At 55.3% G+C, this 21,169-nt stretch overlaps 1 protein-coding gene across 1 annotated transcript; it reads left to right on the top strand.

Moving 5' to 3' along the window:
• The first annotated feature begins 1,393 nt into the window (after positions 1-1,393).
• Positions 1,394-20,471, top strand: RAB8A (RAB8A, member RAS oncogene family). The gene is made up of 8 exons (XM_032465380.1): positions 1,394-1,554; positions 5,998-6,058; positions 7,901-7,961; positions 11,513-11,590; positions 13,174-13,263; positions 13,786-13,851; positions 15,301-15,351; positions 19,075-20,471. The coding sequence occupies exons 1-8, from the start codon at positions 1,431-1,433 to the stop codon at positions 19,165-19,167; spliced, it is 624 nt and encodes a 207-aa protein (XP_032321271.1). The 5' UTR covers positions 1,394-1,430; the 3' UTR covers positions 19,168-20,471.
• Positions 20,472-21,169: the final 698 nt, after the last annotated feature.

Below are 21,169 nucleotides of genomic sequence, written 5' to 3'. Positions count from 1 at the left end.
GCCAGATGAGCAGAAGAATGTGCATCAGTGTTGTTTTGTTTTTTCAAACCGTATCATTTCATTGTGTGGGTTCCTTCTACCAGAAAATCTACTAAAAAATATAAAATCTCTAATAAATTTCTACTCAGAATCACTCTGTAATAGTCTCCTTCCCCCAAACTGGGGCCTGTTCATCCACATTTGTGAACACAAATGTGGAGAGATAGGAGCCATCTTTTCTAAGATCTTTGGGCTAAGCCTGGAGGCCTGATACCCCAGAGTGATATATAGCGATGAAGCCACACGGTAGGGCTCATAACTGCGATGCAGGAAACCATAGTGGTCAAGACCTTAGCCTCTGAAGCTGGTCGCTTTGAGTTCGAAAACCAAATTACCTGGTTAAGAGCCTAGGAAAGTCGCTTAACCTCTCTGGCCTCGCTTTTCTCACCATAAAACGGCGGGGCGGGTGGAACACAGTAATACCTACCTCTGTGGGTTGGGGTAGGGGTAATGTATTTTATATACTTTTTGTAAGTGCTGGCAACACTGGCAGGCACAGAACCAACACTCATAACTATTCCCTGTAATTCTTACTACCCTAACTCCCTCGGCGGGTTCCGAGGTCCCCCGAGAGCGCCTTAATGGAGCGAGGCTCTAGAGGAAAAGATCTGGACAACTTCTAAGTAGGGTCCAAGGGCGCGTCCTGACAAGTCCTGCGGGCCTCAGGGCATAAACTGGTGGCAGAGGCCTGGGTTTCTCTAGGTAGGTCCCCTGGCCAGCGCTGAGGTTCCGGAATACGTCTCGAGGGGTCCTCGCTTGGACTATGACGCCGTCCCTACTCGTTTTCTCTTGGGTTCCCCCTGGCCTGACGGAAAGGCGTCCAAACCACGCCACCACGGCCACACAGCCTTCCCGCGCTAGTCTCAGGGTCAACTGAGGCTGCGCGGACCTTGGAAGGCGGGAGCCTGAGACCCCACGCGCGTGCGCCCTCTGCTAGTGCCAACGGTCTTCCTGGCGCGCCTGCGCGTGGTTCCCAGACCCCGCCCCCAAGTTGAGGGCTCGCGGAGCCGTTGGCCAAGTTCCTCGCCCTCCTCCTCCCGTCGGGGGCGGGGCCACCCCAGAGTCGGGGGGGAGAAGGCGGGGACAAGGGATGCCACGCCCCCGCTCTATCCCCTCTTGAAGTCCCTCGATTCCTCCCGGATGGCCAATGGCAGTCCGCCCTATCCTAAGCGCTGGCCAATGAGCGACGCGCTCGGGCCTCTTCCGGCTCCGTGCCCAGCTCACCTCTTCCCCACGTCTCCCCGAGGCGGGCGGGGCGCAGGGGCGGGCGTCGGCCGCGGTGACGCGCGTTGGGCCGGGAGCCAATGGGGGGCGGGATCGGCGCTGATGGACGTGGCCAGCGGCCAGTGGCGAGGCGCTGGGCGCACTTCCCGTCGGGGAGAGAGTGTAATATGGCGAAGACCTACGATTACCTGTTCAAGCTGCTGCTGATCGGGGACTCGGGGGTGGGGAAGACCTGTGTCCTGTTCCGCTTCTCCGAGGACGCCTTCAACTCCACTTTCATCTCCACCATAGGTACTGGGGCCGGGGAACGGCCCGGGGCGCGGGAGGCCCGGGCCGGGCGCGCCCCTGAGGGGCTGGGGCTGAGGGAGCGGCCGGGCCGTATGGACTAGGGATCTGAGAGGGTCAAGGGGCCCAGAAGGAAAAAGAGAAGTCGCCTCTACCGCCGTTCGGGGGTTCCTGGGCCATGGGGGCGAGACCAGGCGCCCATTTTGCAGATGGGGAGAGTGAGGCCCCAACCCTTAGCCTGCTCGTTAGAGTATATGTCCTGTATAGGGTCTTGGCACCCATCATCTAGCTCTGTCCTCGCAGCAGCTCTCCAAGCAATTGCTTGGCGTCCTTGTCTCACAGAAGTGGAAACTGAGGCTTGAGGAGTTGGCCATGGGGAAAGGACAGTGACAAGTGACATCTGACGTTATTGAGCATTTACTGTGTGCCAGGCGCCTTATGTGGTTTATCACACTTGCCAGTTCTCTGTGTTAGGTGCTGTTACAAGTTCATGCCACAGATGAGGAAATTGAGGCTCAGGGAGGACACTGAATTTGCCCAAGGTCACCCAGTCTACAGGTGGCAAGGATGCCATTTGTACCTGGGTGTGTCTGAACCTAGAACTCAAGGTTCAACCATCTCAGAGAGATGTGCGCACTCACCCCCAGGACAAGCATAGCTGATCCACCTCAGAGCTAGGAATCCAACCCAGACCTCTCCTGCTCTTTCCTCTAGAATATTCAGGGGTTGCACCCCTCTCTCTGACCCTTTATCCCCCATGGAGGAATTTCTGCTAGAAGGAATGGTGAGAGGGAGTCTAAAGACTTTCTCTGTCCGGCCTTCCATCCCAACCCAAGGGTGACAGCAATGACGAGTGACAGCTGCCTGCCCTGGGACCTGTCATCCTGAGGAGATGTCAGATAAAAGCTTCAGTGAGAAACCAAAATCAGCCACTGCCACAGACAGCCCTGACTTCCCTATCGCTAGGCCCAGGACACCAGCTGTCACTTTGCAGCACAGCCTTTTCTGCAGGGCCAGCCCACATTGTGGTTGAGCAGAATTGACCTGTTGCTTCTCAGTTCTGCCATCCACAAAAGTGGGGCTGACTTCTCCCCCAGCACCACCACTACAAAAACAGCCATTGGCCACATGAAAAGGCTTGACCTGGAAGGAACATCCGTCAAATGGAGTAGCCTGTGGGCTGTGCAGCCTTGCTCTGGAGTGGGGAAGCAAGAGAATGGTCACCAAGCCCAGGAGTTGGAAAAGACCAAGGGCCTGGGCTTTGCTTTACCGCTGTGTACCTTGGCTCCCTGAACCCCACAATGAGCTGCTGAGTCCATCCTTGCCTCCTCCAGGAGCTGCACTTTGCAAAACACTTCAGTGCCAGATGTAAAGTAAAGAGAATTGCACTGGAAGTCATCATGCCTGGTTTCCTGCTCTCTGTGCCATTGAACGAGTACTTCACCTCTCTGAGCCCTGTTTCTTCAGTTGAGGAGTGGTTCTCTCTTCCTTGGCCAGTGCCCTGGATGGTGGAGGATCGGAACTGTACAATGAACAGGGGGTTGTCACCACAACCAGAGGCTGTCTAGAGGAAGCAGAATGTCCCCTGGAGTGACAGCAGCCATCCCCTGGGCCCAGGTGTTTCTGAGTCCTTCCTTCCCCTCGCTCCAGGGTCAAACTTCGGGATAACCCTTGCGTCCCCACCAATCAGGAAGAGATGTTAACTCCTCATAGACTGTGGCTCGCTCTCAACCCAGACCTCAGTTTTCCAGGGTCAGAAACTTCCCAGTGAGATCAATTGGGACATTGAGTCTTGTTTGGTTTTTAATTCTTGACCAGAAAACCCAGTCCAGCCCTTGAGGGCTCTGAGGTGGCCAACCTCCACTTGCAGATGAGGATGCGACTTGGGCAGGGTCACCTAAGGAGGTGGACGTGGCATTTGAACCCAGGATTCCTCCCTCCCCACCCCCTCCGGTATTCTCATTACATTTGTAGTCTTCCTGCAGACCTCTGTCTTCTAGGAAAGTTTAGTTCCCTGTGACCTTGAAGTTATGGCCTCGTTAACTCTTAGGCCTCATAAAGTTTGCACTTCTAATTAAACTTGGTGTGTTAATAAAACCCAGGAGGAGGATAGGACACCATGATGCTGTGGGCTCTGTCGACTGAACAATGCCTTTTGAATCCATAAGTCCCTATGCATCCGTGACAAGAGTGGGGGGCTGTTTTAGGAAGAGATGACACTGCGAGGCTTAGTGCTGAAATGCAACCGAATGCATAAAGGCAGTTCTATATTGGCACGGCTGGTATCTCTGCATTTTCTTTATAGATAAGGGATTAAGTGGCTGTTGATTTTCTGCCCAGGTTACGTTTTGCCAAAGCCTGTTCTCTTAAGCTCCATCGATCATTTGTGGTGTAAATTTGGCCCTATGGCTCGTGGAGTTGGCTCTCCCCAGCCAGGCTCAGCCCCCATCTCCTCAGGGCCTTATTCATTCATTCCTGCAGGGAGATGGCTGACACACGAAAGTGCTTGGTAAACTGTGGGGCACCACATAGATCTCGTTGCTCTTGACTCTTTGGTTCATCCATCTTTCTCTAGTGCCTGCTGCGTGCCAGGCATCTGCCTCAGTGCAGGGGCTGCAGAGATGAATTGGATGAATCAGAGGGACCAGGACTGTCCCAGGGCCTGTAGTCAGGGTGTGTGTGCAGGACTGGGTGATGGGCTTCTGGCAGATATAAGCAGCCCCTGCCATGCTTTGTCACTGGAGATGCAGCTGTGAGGAAGGCATATGAGCCCCTGACCTCCTGGAGCTTATGCCCTAGGGGACAAAATAAGCTCCAGGAGGCAAAATTCAAGTGCAGGCTTTTACTCCCCATGGTCCCTAGGACAGCTGAGGTGGGCAAGGATGGAGTTAGCATCCCCATCCCAGATTCTGAGGGGTCAGGCCAGGCCTCAGTCTCCAGGCTTCAGAGGCAGAGATGTAGAACGAACACCTTGAGGCGAAGGCTGGGCTTGGCCACTCCCCCTCCACGCAGGCCATTCTAGTTAGCAAGTTTGGTTCCTTGGTTCACAGGGCAAATCAACACGTATCCAGTGTCAGGGATCGTTCATGAAGAAGAAGGGGAGAGAGGAGGCTTAGGAAGACTCCCTCAAGGAGGTGACCTGAGCAGAGACCTGAGTGAAGGGAAGGGGGGCCAGGTGGCTGTGGAATGAAGGAACATTCCAGGGGAGGACAGAAAAAGCCCCAAGGCCAGGACAAGCTTGGGCAGTGTGGCCAGAGAGGAGGGCAGGAGGCATGGGTGCTGAGAGGTGACCAGGTAAGGCAGAGCCTTGGAGCACGCTGGCCACTGTTTGCACTTAATTCTTGGGCCGGGGAAGCAGTGGGAAGCCACTGGAAGGTGTTTTGGGTTTTGGGTTTGTTTGTCTTTTTTTTACGAGTTTTGTTGAGTTATAATTCAGCTCATCCATTTAAAGTGTGCAAGTCAGTGGCCTCAAGTATATTCACAGAGCTCTGTGACCATCACCAACATCAATTCCAGAACATTTTAATTGTGACAAAAAGACCCCAGAGTCCCCTGAGTCAGTCCCACCAATCTCCTCGTTCCCCCACACCCTCTGGCAACCACTGGTCTCCTTTCTGTCTCTCCTGATTTGCCTAATCTGGAAGTTTCATATGAATAGAATTATATACGGTGTGACCTTCCATGTCTGGCTTCTCTCACTCAGTGTTATATTTTCAAGGTTCATCCACGTTGTAGTGTGTGTCGGAGCTTCCTCCTTCTTTATGACTGGGTAGTATTCCATTGTAGGGGTGGACCACATTTTGTTTATCAATTCATCCATTGGTGGACACACCAGGTCTGGAGCAGAGGTTAGCTTGGTGACATGGTTAAGGTTGCATTTTGGAAGCTGGAAAGGAGATTGAGGGGACAACAGTGGGAGCCTGGAGAACAGGCAAGGAGGCTGAGAGGTCGCCCTGGTCCTGGGGAGAGGGGACTAAAGCAAGAGGGTGGAGCGGAGGAGGGCAGGGTCCAGATGGCTTTTTGGGAGGTGACCTTCTGGCAGGTCTCAAAGGAGGAGAAGTTCTCCAGGCCGACAGGCAGGGAGGGTAGGGACCACCTCCAGAGAGAGAACAACACGTGCAGATGCTAGAGGCCTGCCTGCATCAGGTGCCTCTCCGGGCCCCGTGCCCAGTGTGCTTGGAGGGTCAGGTGTGGCTTGTGGGGCAAGAACAAGGTTTTGGCGTCTGCACTCCCTGGGTTTGCCCAGCCTCCCCTGCAGTGAGAGGAGAAAGTTCTCAGGTGCCTCCAGACCTGTGTGAGGGATTCAGAGATCCCAGCCCAGCACCCCGCAGGTACTCTGTAAACCGTGGCAGCTGTCACCCGCCCGGGTTCGCAGCACCAGCCAAGACACAGCTTGAGAAGTGGGCTGACCGTGATGCCCCTTTTTTCCTTTTATTCCTTGTCTTTCAGGAATTGACTTTAAAATTCGGACCATAGAGCTCGATGGCAAGAGAATTAAACTACAGATATGGTAAGAGCTGTTGCCTTTGGCTGCCCCTCCCCCAGCAGGTACTTTGAGCCTGAAGCCCCTAGTGACCCCTCCCCTCTCCCTGTGACCACAGCCTCCATCCCTTGGTGGCCAGCCCAGACGCATCAGGTTTTCTTCAGAAGCCCCAGGAACTGTGCCCTGCTGGCTGCTGGGGATGAGAGTCTGTCAGGCCCTTCAGGGACAGGGCTCCCGGTCCCAGTTAACTCAGCATGCAGGCTTCAGAGCGGCCTGCTCCCACTGATCGTGGAGCGAGCCCTCTCCCTGGCCGCGGTGAGGGCTGCCAAGGTAGCAAGGTGCCCCAGCCCGAGGTAGCAAGGCTCAGTTCCCCCTGAGCCCCCCTGAGCCTATCAGCTCGCCGAAGGCCTGACATCACTTCCTCTTTTCTCCCCTGGGGCAGCCCAGGCCTCACTTCCTAATACACAGACCTGAAACCCCAGAACTGAAAATAAGCCAAGGCTAGGCCCAACGGCAAGACCCGTTTCCATTCCACTCACCTAGGGCTGACTTCTCACGCCACATAAAATTAGAGTTTGTGAGTCCCCGTCCTGAACATAGGCTCTGGTCTGCAGCCCACTGTGCTCAGATGTGGGAGGGTCCTGCCCTGCAGCCACGTCACCTGCAGGGACTCACAAGCCCCGAGCAGAAGTAAGAGAAGTCATATTTGGAAGGGTAGCCAGTCCCTCTGGTCCAGGGGAGCACCCACGAGTGGGAGGGGAGGCCTCCCTCCCTGCAGCTCACCTCTCCAACTCAAGCCTCAAAGCGTGCGCCTTGGCCCGCCTGCCTGGGTTGGGGGGGTCCCCTCAACTTCAGTGGTATCCACCTCTGAACCTGACTTCAAATCAAAATCTGGGTGTGGCCAACAGATCCTACCGAGCTCAGGAGGCAGCCAGTCTCTGGCCACCTTGTAAGTTCCAAGCCATAGCGGTTCCTCTCTTTCCAACACGTTGGCTCCCCAGTAGCCTCGGTGCCCAAGTCCAAAGTGACACTGTACCAGCAGGCAGAAGTTTTGCTTTCCTATCCTCCTGTCTCCCTGCTTCTGCTCTTAGCACTCGCAGTGGGGTCAATGACTCTCTTAAAACTCTTCTAAAACAGCCGTAAAATAACTTCATAACCACTGACTTCACCTGCTCTTGGCGGCAGAAAGTCAACTGAGCCCCAAACGAGGGGCTTCTGTATAGTCCAGATATGCAGAGCCCAGCACAGAGGGTGATGCAGGGTCACAGGAGGAACCTTGGGCCCAGAGACAAAAGACATGGTCTTACCCTGGCTCCACCATCAATCAGTTAAGTCGCCTTTAAACCAAACTGAACACACTCCCTTCCAAGAGCTGGGCATGTCTTACCAGGTGTCGCCTCCTTACTGAGGTAGAAGGACTCTCCCCTTGGCCCCCACCGAGATAGCGAGTGTGGAAGTGCTTCCCAAGCCCCACTGATCTCACCCGGCTCAGCCCACCGGTGAGGGCTGTGTTTCCATGTCACTTAACCAGCCCCTTCCACACCGGAGGACCCAGATTTTCACAAATAATAACATCCACCCTTGGCTCTTACGGGGCCCAGAGACTCCGGGGAGATTCCCAGGGAGCCAAGGTGTGAAAGAGACCTCGTGGTTCTGCCGCATCCCCAGCCAGGAGACATCAGACACACGCCCAAGCCTCAGTTTCCGTCTCTGTAATAATGCAAGGATTGGGGTGCCCCACAGTAGGACAGTGAATCAGGAGGTGACCCATGAGAAAGCTGGGCGTCCATCCTGGGTAAAGGCCCCTCGTTCTCACTGTGACGACTGTTCTCATTCTGTGTCACTAATACCCCTTCTTGTCATCTTTAGGGACACAGCTGGTCAGGAACGGTTTCGGACGATCACAACGGCTTACTACAGGGGCGCGATGGTACGGATTGGCTTTGGGGGGGTGGTTGTCTTTTTTTTTTTTTTAAGTCAAAATGAACATCACTGACTTGGATACCAAAATCTGGGTGTTTCTAGGGAGCCCGTGCTCTGGCTCTTCAGGGGTCCTTGGTTCTGAGTTAGTTTTGGGAAAAGGCTGTGTGCCCCACCTCCACCTCTTCGTCCATACATCCCCTTCTGGCTCCAAGGACAATGCAGGGTTTAAGGAAACCTAATTCTCTAGGAATGAAGGAAGACACAGGAAGCCGGTTCTTCTGGGTGAGGTCAGTGAAATCGGAGCCGACATGCCCCGACACTTAAGAGCACTCAGGTGGCCCCCGTCGGTCTCTGGAATTTGCTACCGAAAACTTGGAAGATCGTCCAGGAGCTGACTTGCTCTGGGCTGGTTGGCCATTAACATTTGTTGCCTGGGCCTGAGGCGGGTGATGTGATAGGAAGACTCGTCTGTCATCTCTCAGACATTTTTACTGAGCCCCTTCTCCAGGCCAGGCCTGAATAATACACACAGGGCCCCCAGAATGGGCCAGGGCCCTGCCCCCAAGGTCCCCGAGCAGGTCATGCACCTGTGAGGTGTGAATGGAGTAGGGTGCCCAGGGACTGCCAAGAATGGGAGGTAGGTTCCCAGGACCTGGCTCAGCCCCTGGGTCACCCTGTGAAAGTGGAACAGAGAACAGGAGTACATCCAGGCAGCTAGGAGGGTGGATGGCCGTCTCCCCAATTTCAGCTCCCAGCATGCCCCATCCCTTACATGCCACGCCCCCTCGATCAACTGCATAGACACGTGTTTCCTCCACTAGGCATAAGCTCCAGGAGGGCTGTGTCCCTGCCACACACCCGATGCCTGGGACCACGCTGTGTATGCAGTAGGAACTGCTGGTGAACGGCAGAAATGAATAGAGGCATTAAGTATTTACAGTATCCCACACGGTGTCTGAACATAATAGAAACTCAATCTTGTGGGTTGCAACCTTAGTTCTCATTAAAATTAATTTACTAATTTTTCCCTCACCTTGCTGTGCTCTGGAGGGGCGGGGGCTCTGGGGTCCTGGGGGAGCTTCTGCTGTGTGGCTTCAGGTAGATCCCATCCCTCTCTGGGCTGAAAAATCACCCCCGACCCCCTTCACCCAGCCCTTCCCTGCAGCAGTCACTGGGCCCAGGTCTTGGCCATAAACTCCTGAGAGTGGGTTCCATGGTTATCCCCATTTTACAGATGAGGAAACTGAGGGTCAGTGCCATTCCAGCCCCTGCTTCAGTTCACACAGAGGGTCGATGTCTCGGCCAGTAGTGGCTGTTTCTCTCTAGTGCCCACATCCTCAGCCAGCCCCAACAAGTCTGGACTGAGCCATACGTAAGACCCTATCCAGCCCCAAGATGATTGCATCCTCCTAGACCTGGCCTAATGCATAAGGAAGCCGCTAGCCATGTATGGTTGTTGGACTTTAAATCAGTTAAGGTAGGAACCCCAGCCCCGAGGTCACATCCCCTCACAGCCTTGTGTGGGTGGTGGCAACTGTGCAGAACAGTGCAAAGATTGCCATTAGTTCAGCCCTGTCATCATCTTTGTCCTTGTGGTACTAGACCCTTGGGTCCCAAATTTGGGGAACATCAAATGTCCAGGGTCCTGTTTTGAGTTTGCAGGTAGATATGGGGAGCTGTGCCCAGACGGGTAAGAAAATGGTCACTCGGAGCCCAGGGGGAGCTTCAGGGAGGGCCTAGAATGGAGTGACACTATGTTTTCCAGGGACTTCTGCTCTTTCCTGATAGCTCTACCCACTGCCCCCAGCCCCCCATAGGTAATAATCCAGGACCTTGGAATCTTGCATATGTGGTGTCAACCTGGTGGTGGTGGCGGCGGAATCCTGGGCCATCAGAGGAGCCAGTCCCTGGATAAAGGGGCAGAAAAGCCTAACAGCCCTGTGGCCTTTCTTGCCCCTGACAGGAGGGCAGCTTGCTAGGCAGAGGCCCCAGTGATGCTCAACTCAGAGTCTGCCCGCCAGCATCTGTACCTCGGCTGGCCTTGGCTGGGCGTGGCAGACATCACAGCCAGTGAAAACTCTTCCGAGTTCTCTCGTCAGCTATCTCTATTCAGTCTCCCTAGGAGAACACTGAATGAGGGATCCCAGGTGGCGTTTGTGACAGGCTGTAAGGCCACCATGTATATCCTCAAGGGCACAGTGTGGGTTTGGAATTGCAGTGGCCCGCTTGCCCTGCCTGTGGTTTGGTCACACCCCTGCCCTGGTGGTTATCTCCCATCACACACAGCCTAAGCTCTTACTCTGCGAATTCAGGCGGCCTCGGAGACGCCTTGGCTATCACTAGAGCTTGTGGATGGAGGGCTTGGCCCTGGGAGCAGGTAGAGGGAGGGAAGGGAGTAAGCTGGGCCCCGGGCCAGACAGCTGGGACCACGTGCCTTGGAGCCCAGGGGCTGAGCTGCATGGGGACCTGTGAGAATGCTGCAGGCTGGCTTGCCATGGGGATGTCCGGGGACCACTGAAGGGTGGCCCTGAGCATTGCTTGATCCTGAGGAGGACCCAGGAAGATTCCTAACGGGAACCGGTGTCATCAGTTCCTTCAGAGCTGGGCTTAAATCTTAAAGGTCACTTCTCTGCATCTCGGTTTCCCCTTGAATCAAACGGGGATATTTGCCCTTCTCTTGGGTGTTGGCAAGATCGTGGGCTCATGCAGAGGCGGGTTTACTCTGCAGTTATTTCAGGACCCGTGGACCGTCTCCCAGGTGCTCACACGTGGGATATGGAACCCCGGAAGCCTCAGCATTGCCTGCCCTGGTGTTTGAAGCCAGCCCCCACTCTGATGGGGTCTCTGGAAGGCATGTGGGTCTTCCCTCATGGGATCTGTCCCCCTGGCCTCAGACCCAGTTGTGTCCTTTACTGTCTCGGGTGACTGGACACAGGGACCTAGCCCCCGACCCCCCAGCCTCAGGTTCCCCATTCTCACATTGGGACCACCCGACCCAGCCTGTGAGGCTTCAGGGAGAAGCACATGGGAGGCACCAGACGAGGGGTGACAGTGGGGCTACCAGAGAAGGTGGCGCTGGCCAAGCCTATGAGGCAACTCAGGCCAGGGGCCGGGGGTGGGTGGTGAGTGAGGGTGTGGAAGAGGCCGAGCCCAGGAAAGAGTTGGTGCGAGGGGGAGTGCGGTGGGTGTCAGAGCCGTGGAACGCCGCCTGTGGAACAGGGAGCTGCAGGATGTGAGGCTGGGAGGTCGGCTGCTGGGGCCTCGCTGGCTGCGGGTGCGTGGGCCGCGCTCTTCCTGCCGGCAGCAGGGAGCCAGCAAGCCTCTGTAAGCGCCGGTGGGGTGGGGTCTGTTCACCAGGGAGAAGGGTCGCATCGGTGGCCAAGGAGCAGGACTAGAGCCTGGGACCCAAGGGAGAGGCAAGCGCTGGAGCCCAGCAGGAGGAAGGGCCCGGGGGAGGGGTGTCCTGTCGGGGTCCCTGCCACCCCACCTTGCTGGGGCCTCCCTGCCAGAGAGCTGGCAGCTCGTCCAGAGTGCACGTCTCTGTCTCCCCCTGCTCAGGGCATCATGCTGGTCTACGACATCACCAACGAGAAGTCCTTCGACAACATCCGGAACTGGATTCGGAACATTGAGGAGGTAAGACTTGCAGGCCCCTCCCACCTGCAGGAACGCCCCACTCATCCTCTCCCCAGTCCTCACCCCGGAGCCCGCTGGTTTACATGTGAGATCACTGAGCACAGAGACACCTATGGGTAACTCGCCAAGAGCCCTGTAGCCGGGAGCACTATCAGAGGGGGCCGGGAACCCTCACTGCCTGCCAAGGCAGGTGGCCATACTTAGCCTACTGGCAGCGGGGAGCCAGCGAGGCTCCTCTGTGAGCACGGGTGTGGTGGGGTCTGGCCTGCGGGTGAAAGGTCACATCGGTGACCTGGCCTTGTCACAGAGAAGCCCCGAGAGCCCATTTCCCCAGCTGGGTTGTTGGGTTTGGGTGACATTGAGGTCACGAATGGAGGATATCTATCTAGGCTCTTCGTCACTGTGAGCATTTGGTGCTTTCTAGAGAAGGAAGGTTCTAGAATTGGTGTTGACCTTTGTATTTGCTGGGTGTGGTGAGAGGTGTCAGTTGTACTTTGAGCTACAGGAGAGCAGGGTGTGAGGTGGAGTGAGCTCCCCGTGCTCAAACTGCAGTTGCCTGTGAAAGGAGACCTTGAACCAGGAGGGAAGAGAAGGCAGCCAGCCTGGCCTCCCCATCCAAGGGCCAGTGTCATCCCCTTCCCACTCTCCAGAGAGCTTCCCCTTGCCCCTAGGGCCTCCCTGGACGATGCACCTGTGGCTTTGGATGACTCACGAGGTGGGGCTTCGGGTCTGAGAACTTCACCCACCTGTGAAGCCAGGGCCAAAGGTCACGTCGCAGCCAGCGTCTGTGAGCAGCTGCACTGGGCCGCCTCCCGGTGACCCCGCATTTGCTAACAGGAGGCTGAGGAGGGGAGCTGCTCACCTCACGCTAGGCTCTGTGGAAGCTCTGTTCTGGCCAGTAGGCAAGAGGGCCTGCTGGTCAGTAGGAAATTAGGGAGGAGCGGGACATGTTTCCCAGAGAGCAGATATGAGCTGCAGTGAGAAGGGCCTGTCCGATGACCCAGTCCTTCGGGAAGTGAGGCCCACTGTGGTGGAGTGCAGGGGAGGTTTGGAGGAGGGAGCCATTTTCAGGCAGAGGGCAGATTTCAGGGAACGCCAGGGGATGGCAAAGCACCCAAGGCTGGTGGTGACCAGTGACCAAAGGCTGTGACTACCCCAGGCACAGCCTGTTTCCAGAGCCCAGAGAGAGTGAGATAGAGCAGGATGGAAGGTCCTGGGACCGCAGCTGGGGCCTCCAGCAGAGGAGCCCGGGAGGACGGGAGGTGAGCAGAGACGGGAATCCCAGCCTCGCTTGCCTCCCATAAGCCAGACCCCGCCAGGAGCCCAAGGACAGGCACGGGAGGCCGTCCTTGGCAGTCAGAGAGCATGCACTTGGTCAGAGTAGCAGCCAGAACCCTGAACTCTGCCCTGACATTGGTTGTGTGACATAGGACGGGCCACTCAGCCTCTCTGAACTTCAGCTTGTCACCTGTAAGGGCGTGCCTAGCAGCCCTGACCCACCGTTCTGATCTTGGGGGATGGTCTACAAGTTGTCCGGTTCTGACCTCACCTCTCACCTGCCCCGTCTGCCCCTCTCCTTGCAGCACGCCTCTGCAGATGTCGAAAAGATGATACTCGGGAACAAGTGCGACGTGAACGACAAGAGACAAGTTTCCAGGGAACGGGGAGAGAAGGTGGGCATGGTGGCCGCTGGGTGCCACGGGGTGGGTCAGCCCTGCCCTGCCCCAGAGGGCCCCCAGATTGCTCGCAGATGGAGAGGCTGGGCTTTAGGGAGACTCCCTCATAATCTTTATGAGCATAAGGAGACCTGCCATCCTGTCTTGTCCAAGTCTGAGGGAGTCCCGGGACGCAGGACTTTGCTGGGCAAATTGGTTGCCCCAGTGGGGCGTGTGCCATGAGAAGAGAAGGTGGAAAGCCCTCGCCCAGCCAGGCTTCAGGCTAAAGACTGAAAGCAGTGAAGGCTCCTCGGGTGTGCTCTGCTCCCACTCAGTGTTTCGTGGGACCTGTTGAGGCCACAGAGGGCAGAGAACAGAGCCTGGCCCCCTCCACCCTCCTGCCAGGGACACTCACCACCTGCTCTCCACTGGTGGCTAGAGGGTGCAGGCCCCACCCCTCATTGTTCCCAACTCCGGGTGCTGCATAGGAGTCAGGGACACCTGGTGGCTGATGTTCATGTGTGTCTCCCTCCCTCGCAGCTGGCCCTGGACTATGGAATCAAGTTCATGGAGACCAGCGCAAAGGCCAACATCAACGTGGAGAACGTGAGTCCCAAGCCCACGGTTCGGGGCCAGGGGGTTCAGAGACGCTCCGCCTCAGGGACTGGTGCAGGCTCCAGCTGCCCTCCTGGACGGCCCGCCGAGAGGCACTTCCTGGGCAGTGCCACGCGCCAGGCCCAGGCAGCTCGGGAGCGTCGCCCCCATGTTCTGACCTAGGACTTCATCTTGCTGGCTCTCGAGCAGCCCTGGGAGCAGGCACAGTTTTGCAGGCGGGGAAACCGAGGCTCAGAGAGTCCCAGCTGGCTAGTGCCCAGGCCTGGCTCCAGGTTGGTGTTTTCATTCTCACCATGCACACAGACAGGCCCCAGTCACAGCCCAGGCAGAGTAGGGGGCCCTGACTGAGCCTCGGCCCAGGCTTCCTCTCCTCTCTAGCCACACCAGCCCGGCAGCTGACCTGCCTTCTCCTCCATTCCTCCCACCTCCCGCCCAGCAATCTTTCCAAAACAGATCTTGCACACCACTCCCGACCTCAGACCCCTACACATGGCACAGAGGGCCCTCCCCAGCTGGCCCCAAGCAGCGTGTGCCTCAGGCCTCACCCACCGCTCGCCATCCCTGGCCACCTTTGCCACCCTCCTCTAAGCCTTTTCCACTGTCCTGTTCCCTCCCACACACACACTCCTTTCCCATCAGGGCCCAGCCTGTGTCGCCCCTCCCCCCAAAAGCCCCTGCCATCCCCCAGACCCTTAGGCCCACCACTTTGGGCATCCCCAGCATCCTGAGCCACCCCCCATGGCCAGACTTTCCACATCACAGGGCTGTTTGCTAAGACTGCCTCTCACCAGACCAGGAAGAAATGCTGAGGACGATTCATCTCTCTGAGGCCCAGGGCAGGGTTGTGTCAGAGTCGGGTTTCTAAGTACTGTCCAGTTGAGGGAAGGGAGGAAATGGCCAGGAGATTGGGACAGAGGCAACAGCCCAGGGTCAGGCCCGCTTGATCCTTTGCCGACCTGGGGAAGATGAACCTTCCACCTCACCTGCCAGGCCTTTGAGGCCTTCCTACTGGACAAGGACCCAAAATGAAGCTTGCTTGGCCAAAGAGCCGCTTATCTTTCTGCCCTGCCCCTGACTCTCAGAAGAGGGGCAAAGCGGGCCGGCAGAGCACAGGGGTCAGGGACAGAGATAGCCACTGGGTGCCTTGGAACAAGTCAGTTGGCCCCTCCAAGCCTCAGTTTCCTCTCTGACCAGTTGAGGGTGATCCCACCTCCCAGTGTCATTGGCTCAGGGGAAGTGGTGGTCTGGGTGGATGAGGGTACCCCAGTAGGGGCGGGAGATGGGGCTGGACAGGTGAGACCTGTGCCGGGTCTCTGTCCTAAAACTTTCCCCAACTGGCCCTGCTCTTGAGCCATGCCCACTGCACAGCGGGGAACAGGAACCAGCAGGCCCCCATCTGCTTCCCACTCCAGGGATACTGACTGTGTGCTTATTCTGCAGGCATTTTTCACTCTCGCCAGAGACATCAAAGCAAAAATGGATAAAAAATTGGTGAGTGTGTGTCCTTCCCAGATCCCTGCGTGCACCCCTGTTGGACCCGGCCGGCATCACCCTCAGTGATGTAATGCATCCCTGGGCAAGTACTGCTTCTCAGGGCCTGGCTGGGAAGGGGGCCAAGATTCCATGCTCTGAGATCCCCCAGCAAGGCCTCTGACAACCGCTGGCTTCCTGTCCTGACGAATCTGGCAGGTTGATCGCCTTTTTTATCCTTCCAGCCCCAAATTCTGCAGGTTGTGACAAGCTTTGGTGGGTCCTGGGGCTCTGAGGCCTGAATCCCTTCCCACCCGCCCTGTCATTCATTTCCGGCTGTTTTGTTTACCATGTGAGCAGGTTCACAGTCCCCAGCATGCAGCGGGGCTAGTGCTTTCTTGGTGGAGTCTGAATGCTTGGCTATATTTTGGGCGTGTTTAGCACCTAAATGTTGGTGTGAGTCTTGCTCCAGAGCCTCTGTTCCATCGACCACTCTTTCCCACCCAGCAATGCTCCCTGTTTTCCGATGTGAGAGCGTGAAGCACTCCATTTGTGACTTGTTCTGCATCTGGTCATACAAGGCTGCGCAATACAAAACGCCATTCAAGTAGTTGACATCTGATTTAAAACGAGCATTATTTTCATAGTTCTAAGATGCTGTGAATTGAATTGCAAGGCATGTGATCAACTGATTAAATAGCAGTTCTTTAGCCAAAATGGAAAATAGCCCACATAAGCTGACATTTTACAAAACTTTTTCTTAAAATTGTAGTTTTCTTAGAATTCTTTCCTCTTCAATATAATAGTAGAATTTTAATTCTTAGCAATCCTCCTGACTCAGTTTCACCCACTGGGAGTTACCCTGAGCATCACGGCAACACTGTGCCTGGGCTTTTGATGGAGGCCTGTTGGTCACCTCCAGAATGCGCTGTATCCTTCCCAGGCTTGGATGGTGAAGTGCTGGCTCAGCCATAATCCTCGCAGTTTCTCTTTCTCTGTTGCCTCAGTGGCAAATCACCAACAGTTAAATTCCATCCATTTCCTCCCACCTTTGTTTATGTTCAGAGTTTCAGCCCCATACCATTTTATATGGGTCTTCTTTTTTCTTAATATAGTCGACATGCAGTATTGTGGAAGTTTGAGGCATACAGCATGTTGGTTTGGTATTTGTGTGTTGCAGTGCGATTACCGCCATAGCGTCAGCTAAGACCTCTGTCACGTCCCATAAACATCACTTTCGTCTTCGTGTTGAGAACAATTAAGGTCTAGTGTCTCAGCAGCTTTGACGTTTATACAAGCCTACCTCGGAGATACTGTGGGTTTGGTTCCAGACCACCACAATAAAGTGAATATCACAGTAAGGCAAGTCACACGCATTTTCTGGTTTCCCAGTGCCTGGCCTATAAAAGTTGTCTACACTGTACTGTGGTCTATTAAACACACAACAGCATTATATCTAAAAAAAAAAAAAGAAAAAGTGCATACCTTAATTATAAGATACTCTATTGTCCCCCCAAAAATGCTAACCATCATCTGAGCAAGTCATAATCTCTTTGCAACGGTAACACCAAAGATCACTGATCACAGATTACCATAACACATACAATGGAAAAGTTTGAAATAGTGTGCGAATTATCAAAATGTGACACAGAGACACGAAGTAAGCAGATGCGGTTGGAAAAATGGCACCAATAGATAGATTTGCTCAACACGGGGCTGCCACACACATTCAGTTTGTGGAAGACACAGTACCTGTGAAGCGCAGTAAATGGAGGTATGGCCACAGTCCAGTGTCACCGACTAGAATCACCACACAGTGCATTAGCTCTCCAGAACTTTCGTTTCTGCTAGCTGCGAGTTTGTATCCATCCTACATCACTGATGTGCCTGGCTCTGCCTTCCCCACCTCCCTCTGTTCTGTCTCCTCTCTTAAGAGCCTCATAGAAAGCCAGGCTCCCCCAGGGCCCACCCCACTTGTGCTCTGGCTGCTGCCGCTTGCTCCATCTTGCCACCTGCTGCTTCCCTGTCCTCCCCTTGGCCCCGCCATGCTGGCCTTTGCTTGTTCCCTGAGCACCCCAGGCGCGTCTGGATCTTTCTTTCCCCTCTACCTGGGCTGCTCCCCACTTGCATTTGTTTCCTCTGGCCACCATAACAAACTCCCAGAACACACTTAGCCATTTAAACAATACACATTTCTTATCTTAATGTGGAGGTCAGAAGTCGGAAGTGGGTCTCACCAGGCCAAGAGCAGGGTGTCAGCAGAGCTGCCATCCTTGCTGGAGGTTCCAGGGCAGGACCGTTTCCTTGCCTGGTCAAGCTTCTAGAGGCCACAGCATTCCCTGCCTCATGACCCCTTCCTGCGTCTTCCCAGCCAGCCTCTCAGCATCTCTCTGAGCCTGCTTCCATCCTCCCTGCTCCTTCCTGACCCACCTGAATGATCCAGGACACTCTCCCCCCTCACCTTGATCACATCTGCACAGTCCCTCCTGCCGTGTCAGAGACTCAATTCACAGGTGCCAGGGATGAAGGCATGGACATCCTTGGGGGCAGTTACTCTGCTGACCACAGCCCCTGGACCGTCCCCGGCCTCACTCCCTCACTCCACGAGGCCTCTGCTCAGATATCACCATCAGAACACCCCTCCACCACTCGCCCCACCTCTTCCCTCTCATTACGCACCACTACAGGGACTCATGCTGATCTGTGTCCCTGTGTGATTTCCATTCTCCCACATACCATGTGAGCTCCCTAAGGCAGGGGAGCTGGTCTTGTCCGCCACTGCATACGCAGTGCCCATGGCAGCGCCCAACAGTCGACAGTTGCTGTTGAATAAAGTTAAGTCTGACCTGAGAGCTAGAAGATGAAAAGGAATTAGTCCAAGAAACAGGGCCGAGCCTTTCCAAGCATGGTGCCGTGGGCGAAGATAGGATCTCAGTTCCCAGGGTCAGCGGGGGCCAGATCAGAGACTTCAAATGCTGGGCAGCAGCAGTGATGGGTTTTCAACAGATCTTGAGTTTAGGGCTTACGTCACCTGCAGCAGGGTGGAAGGCAGACTGTGGGGAGAGATGGTGAGCAGAGCCTTGGCACAGGGGCATGGAGACCAGCTAGGTGTGGGTGGCACTGGGATCTTTCAACCCAGCCCCTCCAATCCCGAGAGAGCCTTTCTGCTGCCCCTCAGCTGCCTCACTGATAACATGCTCAACATAGATGGGTAGGTAGATGGATGGAAAGGAGAAAGGGTGGCTCAATACAGAGAAGGAAGTAGGGAAAGAGGAGAGTGAGATAGGTGAATCTGTGGTTGCAAAGATGCTGAGAAGATGCATGGACAGGGGGTGGATGGGTAGGTGAATAAGTGATTAAGAGAATGGATGGTTAGAAGGAGTGGTGGGTGCGGTAGCAGATGAAAAAACAGATCTCTGGGTTTGTGAAAGATGAGTTGTCTGTTGGAGGGGACAGTTGGATAGATGGATGGATGAAGGAAGCGGGTGGTTAGATGGAAGGGAATAGACAGGTGGATTGTTGGTTGGAAGGGCAGGGATGGATGGATGGGAGGGGGTGGATGGGCAGTTGGTTGGGACGGAATGGATAGGTGGTTGGCTGGTTGGAAGGAAGGGAGCAAGGGAGGTGGATGGATGGATGACGGATGGTTGGTTGGTTGGTTCATTAGTTGGCTGGCTGGTTGGTTAAGAGACTTGGTACTCATGATGCTCAGCCGTAATCTCGGAAAACCTCTTGCAATTTCAGGAAGGCAACAGCCCCCAGGGGAGCAACCAGGGAGTCAAAATCACACCAGACCAGCAGAAGAGGAGCAGCTTTTTCCGATGTGTTCTTCTGTGAGGAAGGCCGCCTTACTCTGAGCCTCGCTCAGCCGAGCTGACTGTGCCTGTCCTGAGTGAGCCCCTCACTCAGCCAGGGCCATCCCCCACAACACCCCCCGCCGCGCCTCGGCTCCCGGGCCCATGGCCACCAGAACACAATCGAGAAATTGTTTATTTTAGTAACTGATCTTTTTCAACTGTGGAGATGGAATGAGTTCAGAATCTGCTATTTTTTCTGCGACATCCGTCAAATGGGTCCACGCCTCGAATAACTTGACAGAGAGAGGGAGTGGAGGCGCGGCCGTCAGTAGCAGCCAGCAATGGCAGGCCTCCATCTCTGGGCCTTGACACAGCTAAAGCCCCGCTGGAAAACCCGTCCACGCCCCCTGCGGCAGGAGGGAGGCTCCCAAAGGCCACTGACGGCTCAGGAGTGCCGGCTCCGCTTCCTGGGAGAGGTGACTCACAGCAGGCCCGGGAGGCGCCTGCCCAGCGCCTCCAACACCCGCTTTCACCTCTTCTCTTGAGTTTTTGGACAAGTGACAGAAACCGTTATCCCCCCCCCCCGCCTGTCATTTTAACAGTCAAACCAAAGGGAAGCACAAATTAAGGAAATCCTGAGGAAAGAAGCATGGAGTGGCCTTTCCTGTTTACAGCCAGGTTTTGGTCCCATGGTCCAGCTGGGCCTCGGACATGGCCAGCAGGTTGCTCTGCGCTCCACCTGAGCACCGAGGGGTCACCGTACATGTCATGTGGGTGACCCCAAAACGCAGTCAACACGCGGCCCGCCTGCAGTCGGGGAGCCTCCTCCTCTTCGCCATCCCACCATCTCCAAATCAGATGTTTTTTCTAGCAGAGATTTTTACTTCACCAGGTCGTCATGCCAGCAGGCGATTCCGTCTTTGATTCCCCACAGCCAATCTGGGTGATCAGGAACATACCCCCGGCTGGATGTGGCAGAGAGCGCAGGGTGGCCCACAGGGACTGACTGCAGGAGCAGTCCAGGTGGGTTTCTAACTGCAGCCGCCCAGTTCTGTTTTGACAGCTCCGCCTTCCCGTGGAGACTGCAGTCGGAACCCAGGTAACCAGGGCAGAGGGGTGTCACCAGGGAACCTTTCTTTTTCTTTTTTTCTCCCGCCACCCCACGAGCTGCTGTCCATCCAAGCTGTTGGCACGATAGTTTTTTTTTTTCTTTCTTTTTTTCTTTTTTGAATTAAAACCAACATACCAGCAATAGTCTGCTCTCCCCTGGAATCTCTTAACATGCTCTGTTTACATCGATAAATGCACTTAAGGAAAACAAATTAAAGCTCATTTTAAAGTTAACGGATGTTTATGTCCACATTTTCCATGTAGGTACACGGAGATGGCCAGATGTTGGGCGGTGGGGTCACAGGATGCCCACTATTTAAAACACAGCCCAGGCCAACAGGGGCCTCAAGTCTGGGCAAGATCAAAGTAGAGGCAGTGGGTTACCCCAGGCTAGAGGAGAAGGTCCCCCCGAGCTCTGAGAAGATGCCACCATTATCAAAAGACTGACTTGGGAAAATAAGCTTCTCAGCTCCCCTCCTCCCCGTCCCCCGCCAAACACTCACTGCGCCGCCCACACCCCCTGCGTAAGTCACTCAGTCAACACCAGTTCCCATAATGCCACCAAGAGTCTCTGGTCTTCATCCCCCTGGCACTCATTTTGCCAAGTTGAGTGCTCCGTTCTGAGCCCCCTTCCTCACCTCTCAGGAGCACCTGACCTCTCAGGAGCACCCCTCCTCCCCGAGATCCTGCTTCAGACCCACAGCACAACCATGGGCTGAACCTCAGTTCCCTCATCTGTAGAATGGGTGTGATCCCAGTTCCCACCTCACAGGATGGCTGTGCAGAGCTGGTGAGATGGTGTGTCCCAGACCAGCTGCTGTCACGTTGTCAGCAGCATCATCGTCATGTTCATTATCATTTGCATCATTATTCATCTTTTGCCCCAAGAGAAAAACTCACCTCTCTTTTTACTTCTTGTCTCTAACGGGGAA

This window comes from Camelus ferus, chromosome 22, assembly GCF_009834535.1.
Source record: "Camelus ferus isolate YT-003-E chromosome 22, BCGSAC_Cfer_1.0, whole genome shotgun sequence".
Classification (NCBI taxonomy): domain Eukaryota; kingdom Metazoa; phylum Chordata; class Mammalia; order Artiodactyla; family Camelidae; genus Camelus; species Camelus ferus.
Note: the sequence above shows the minus strand (reverse complement) of the source record. Positions and strands in the feature narration are given on the sequence as shown.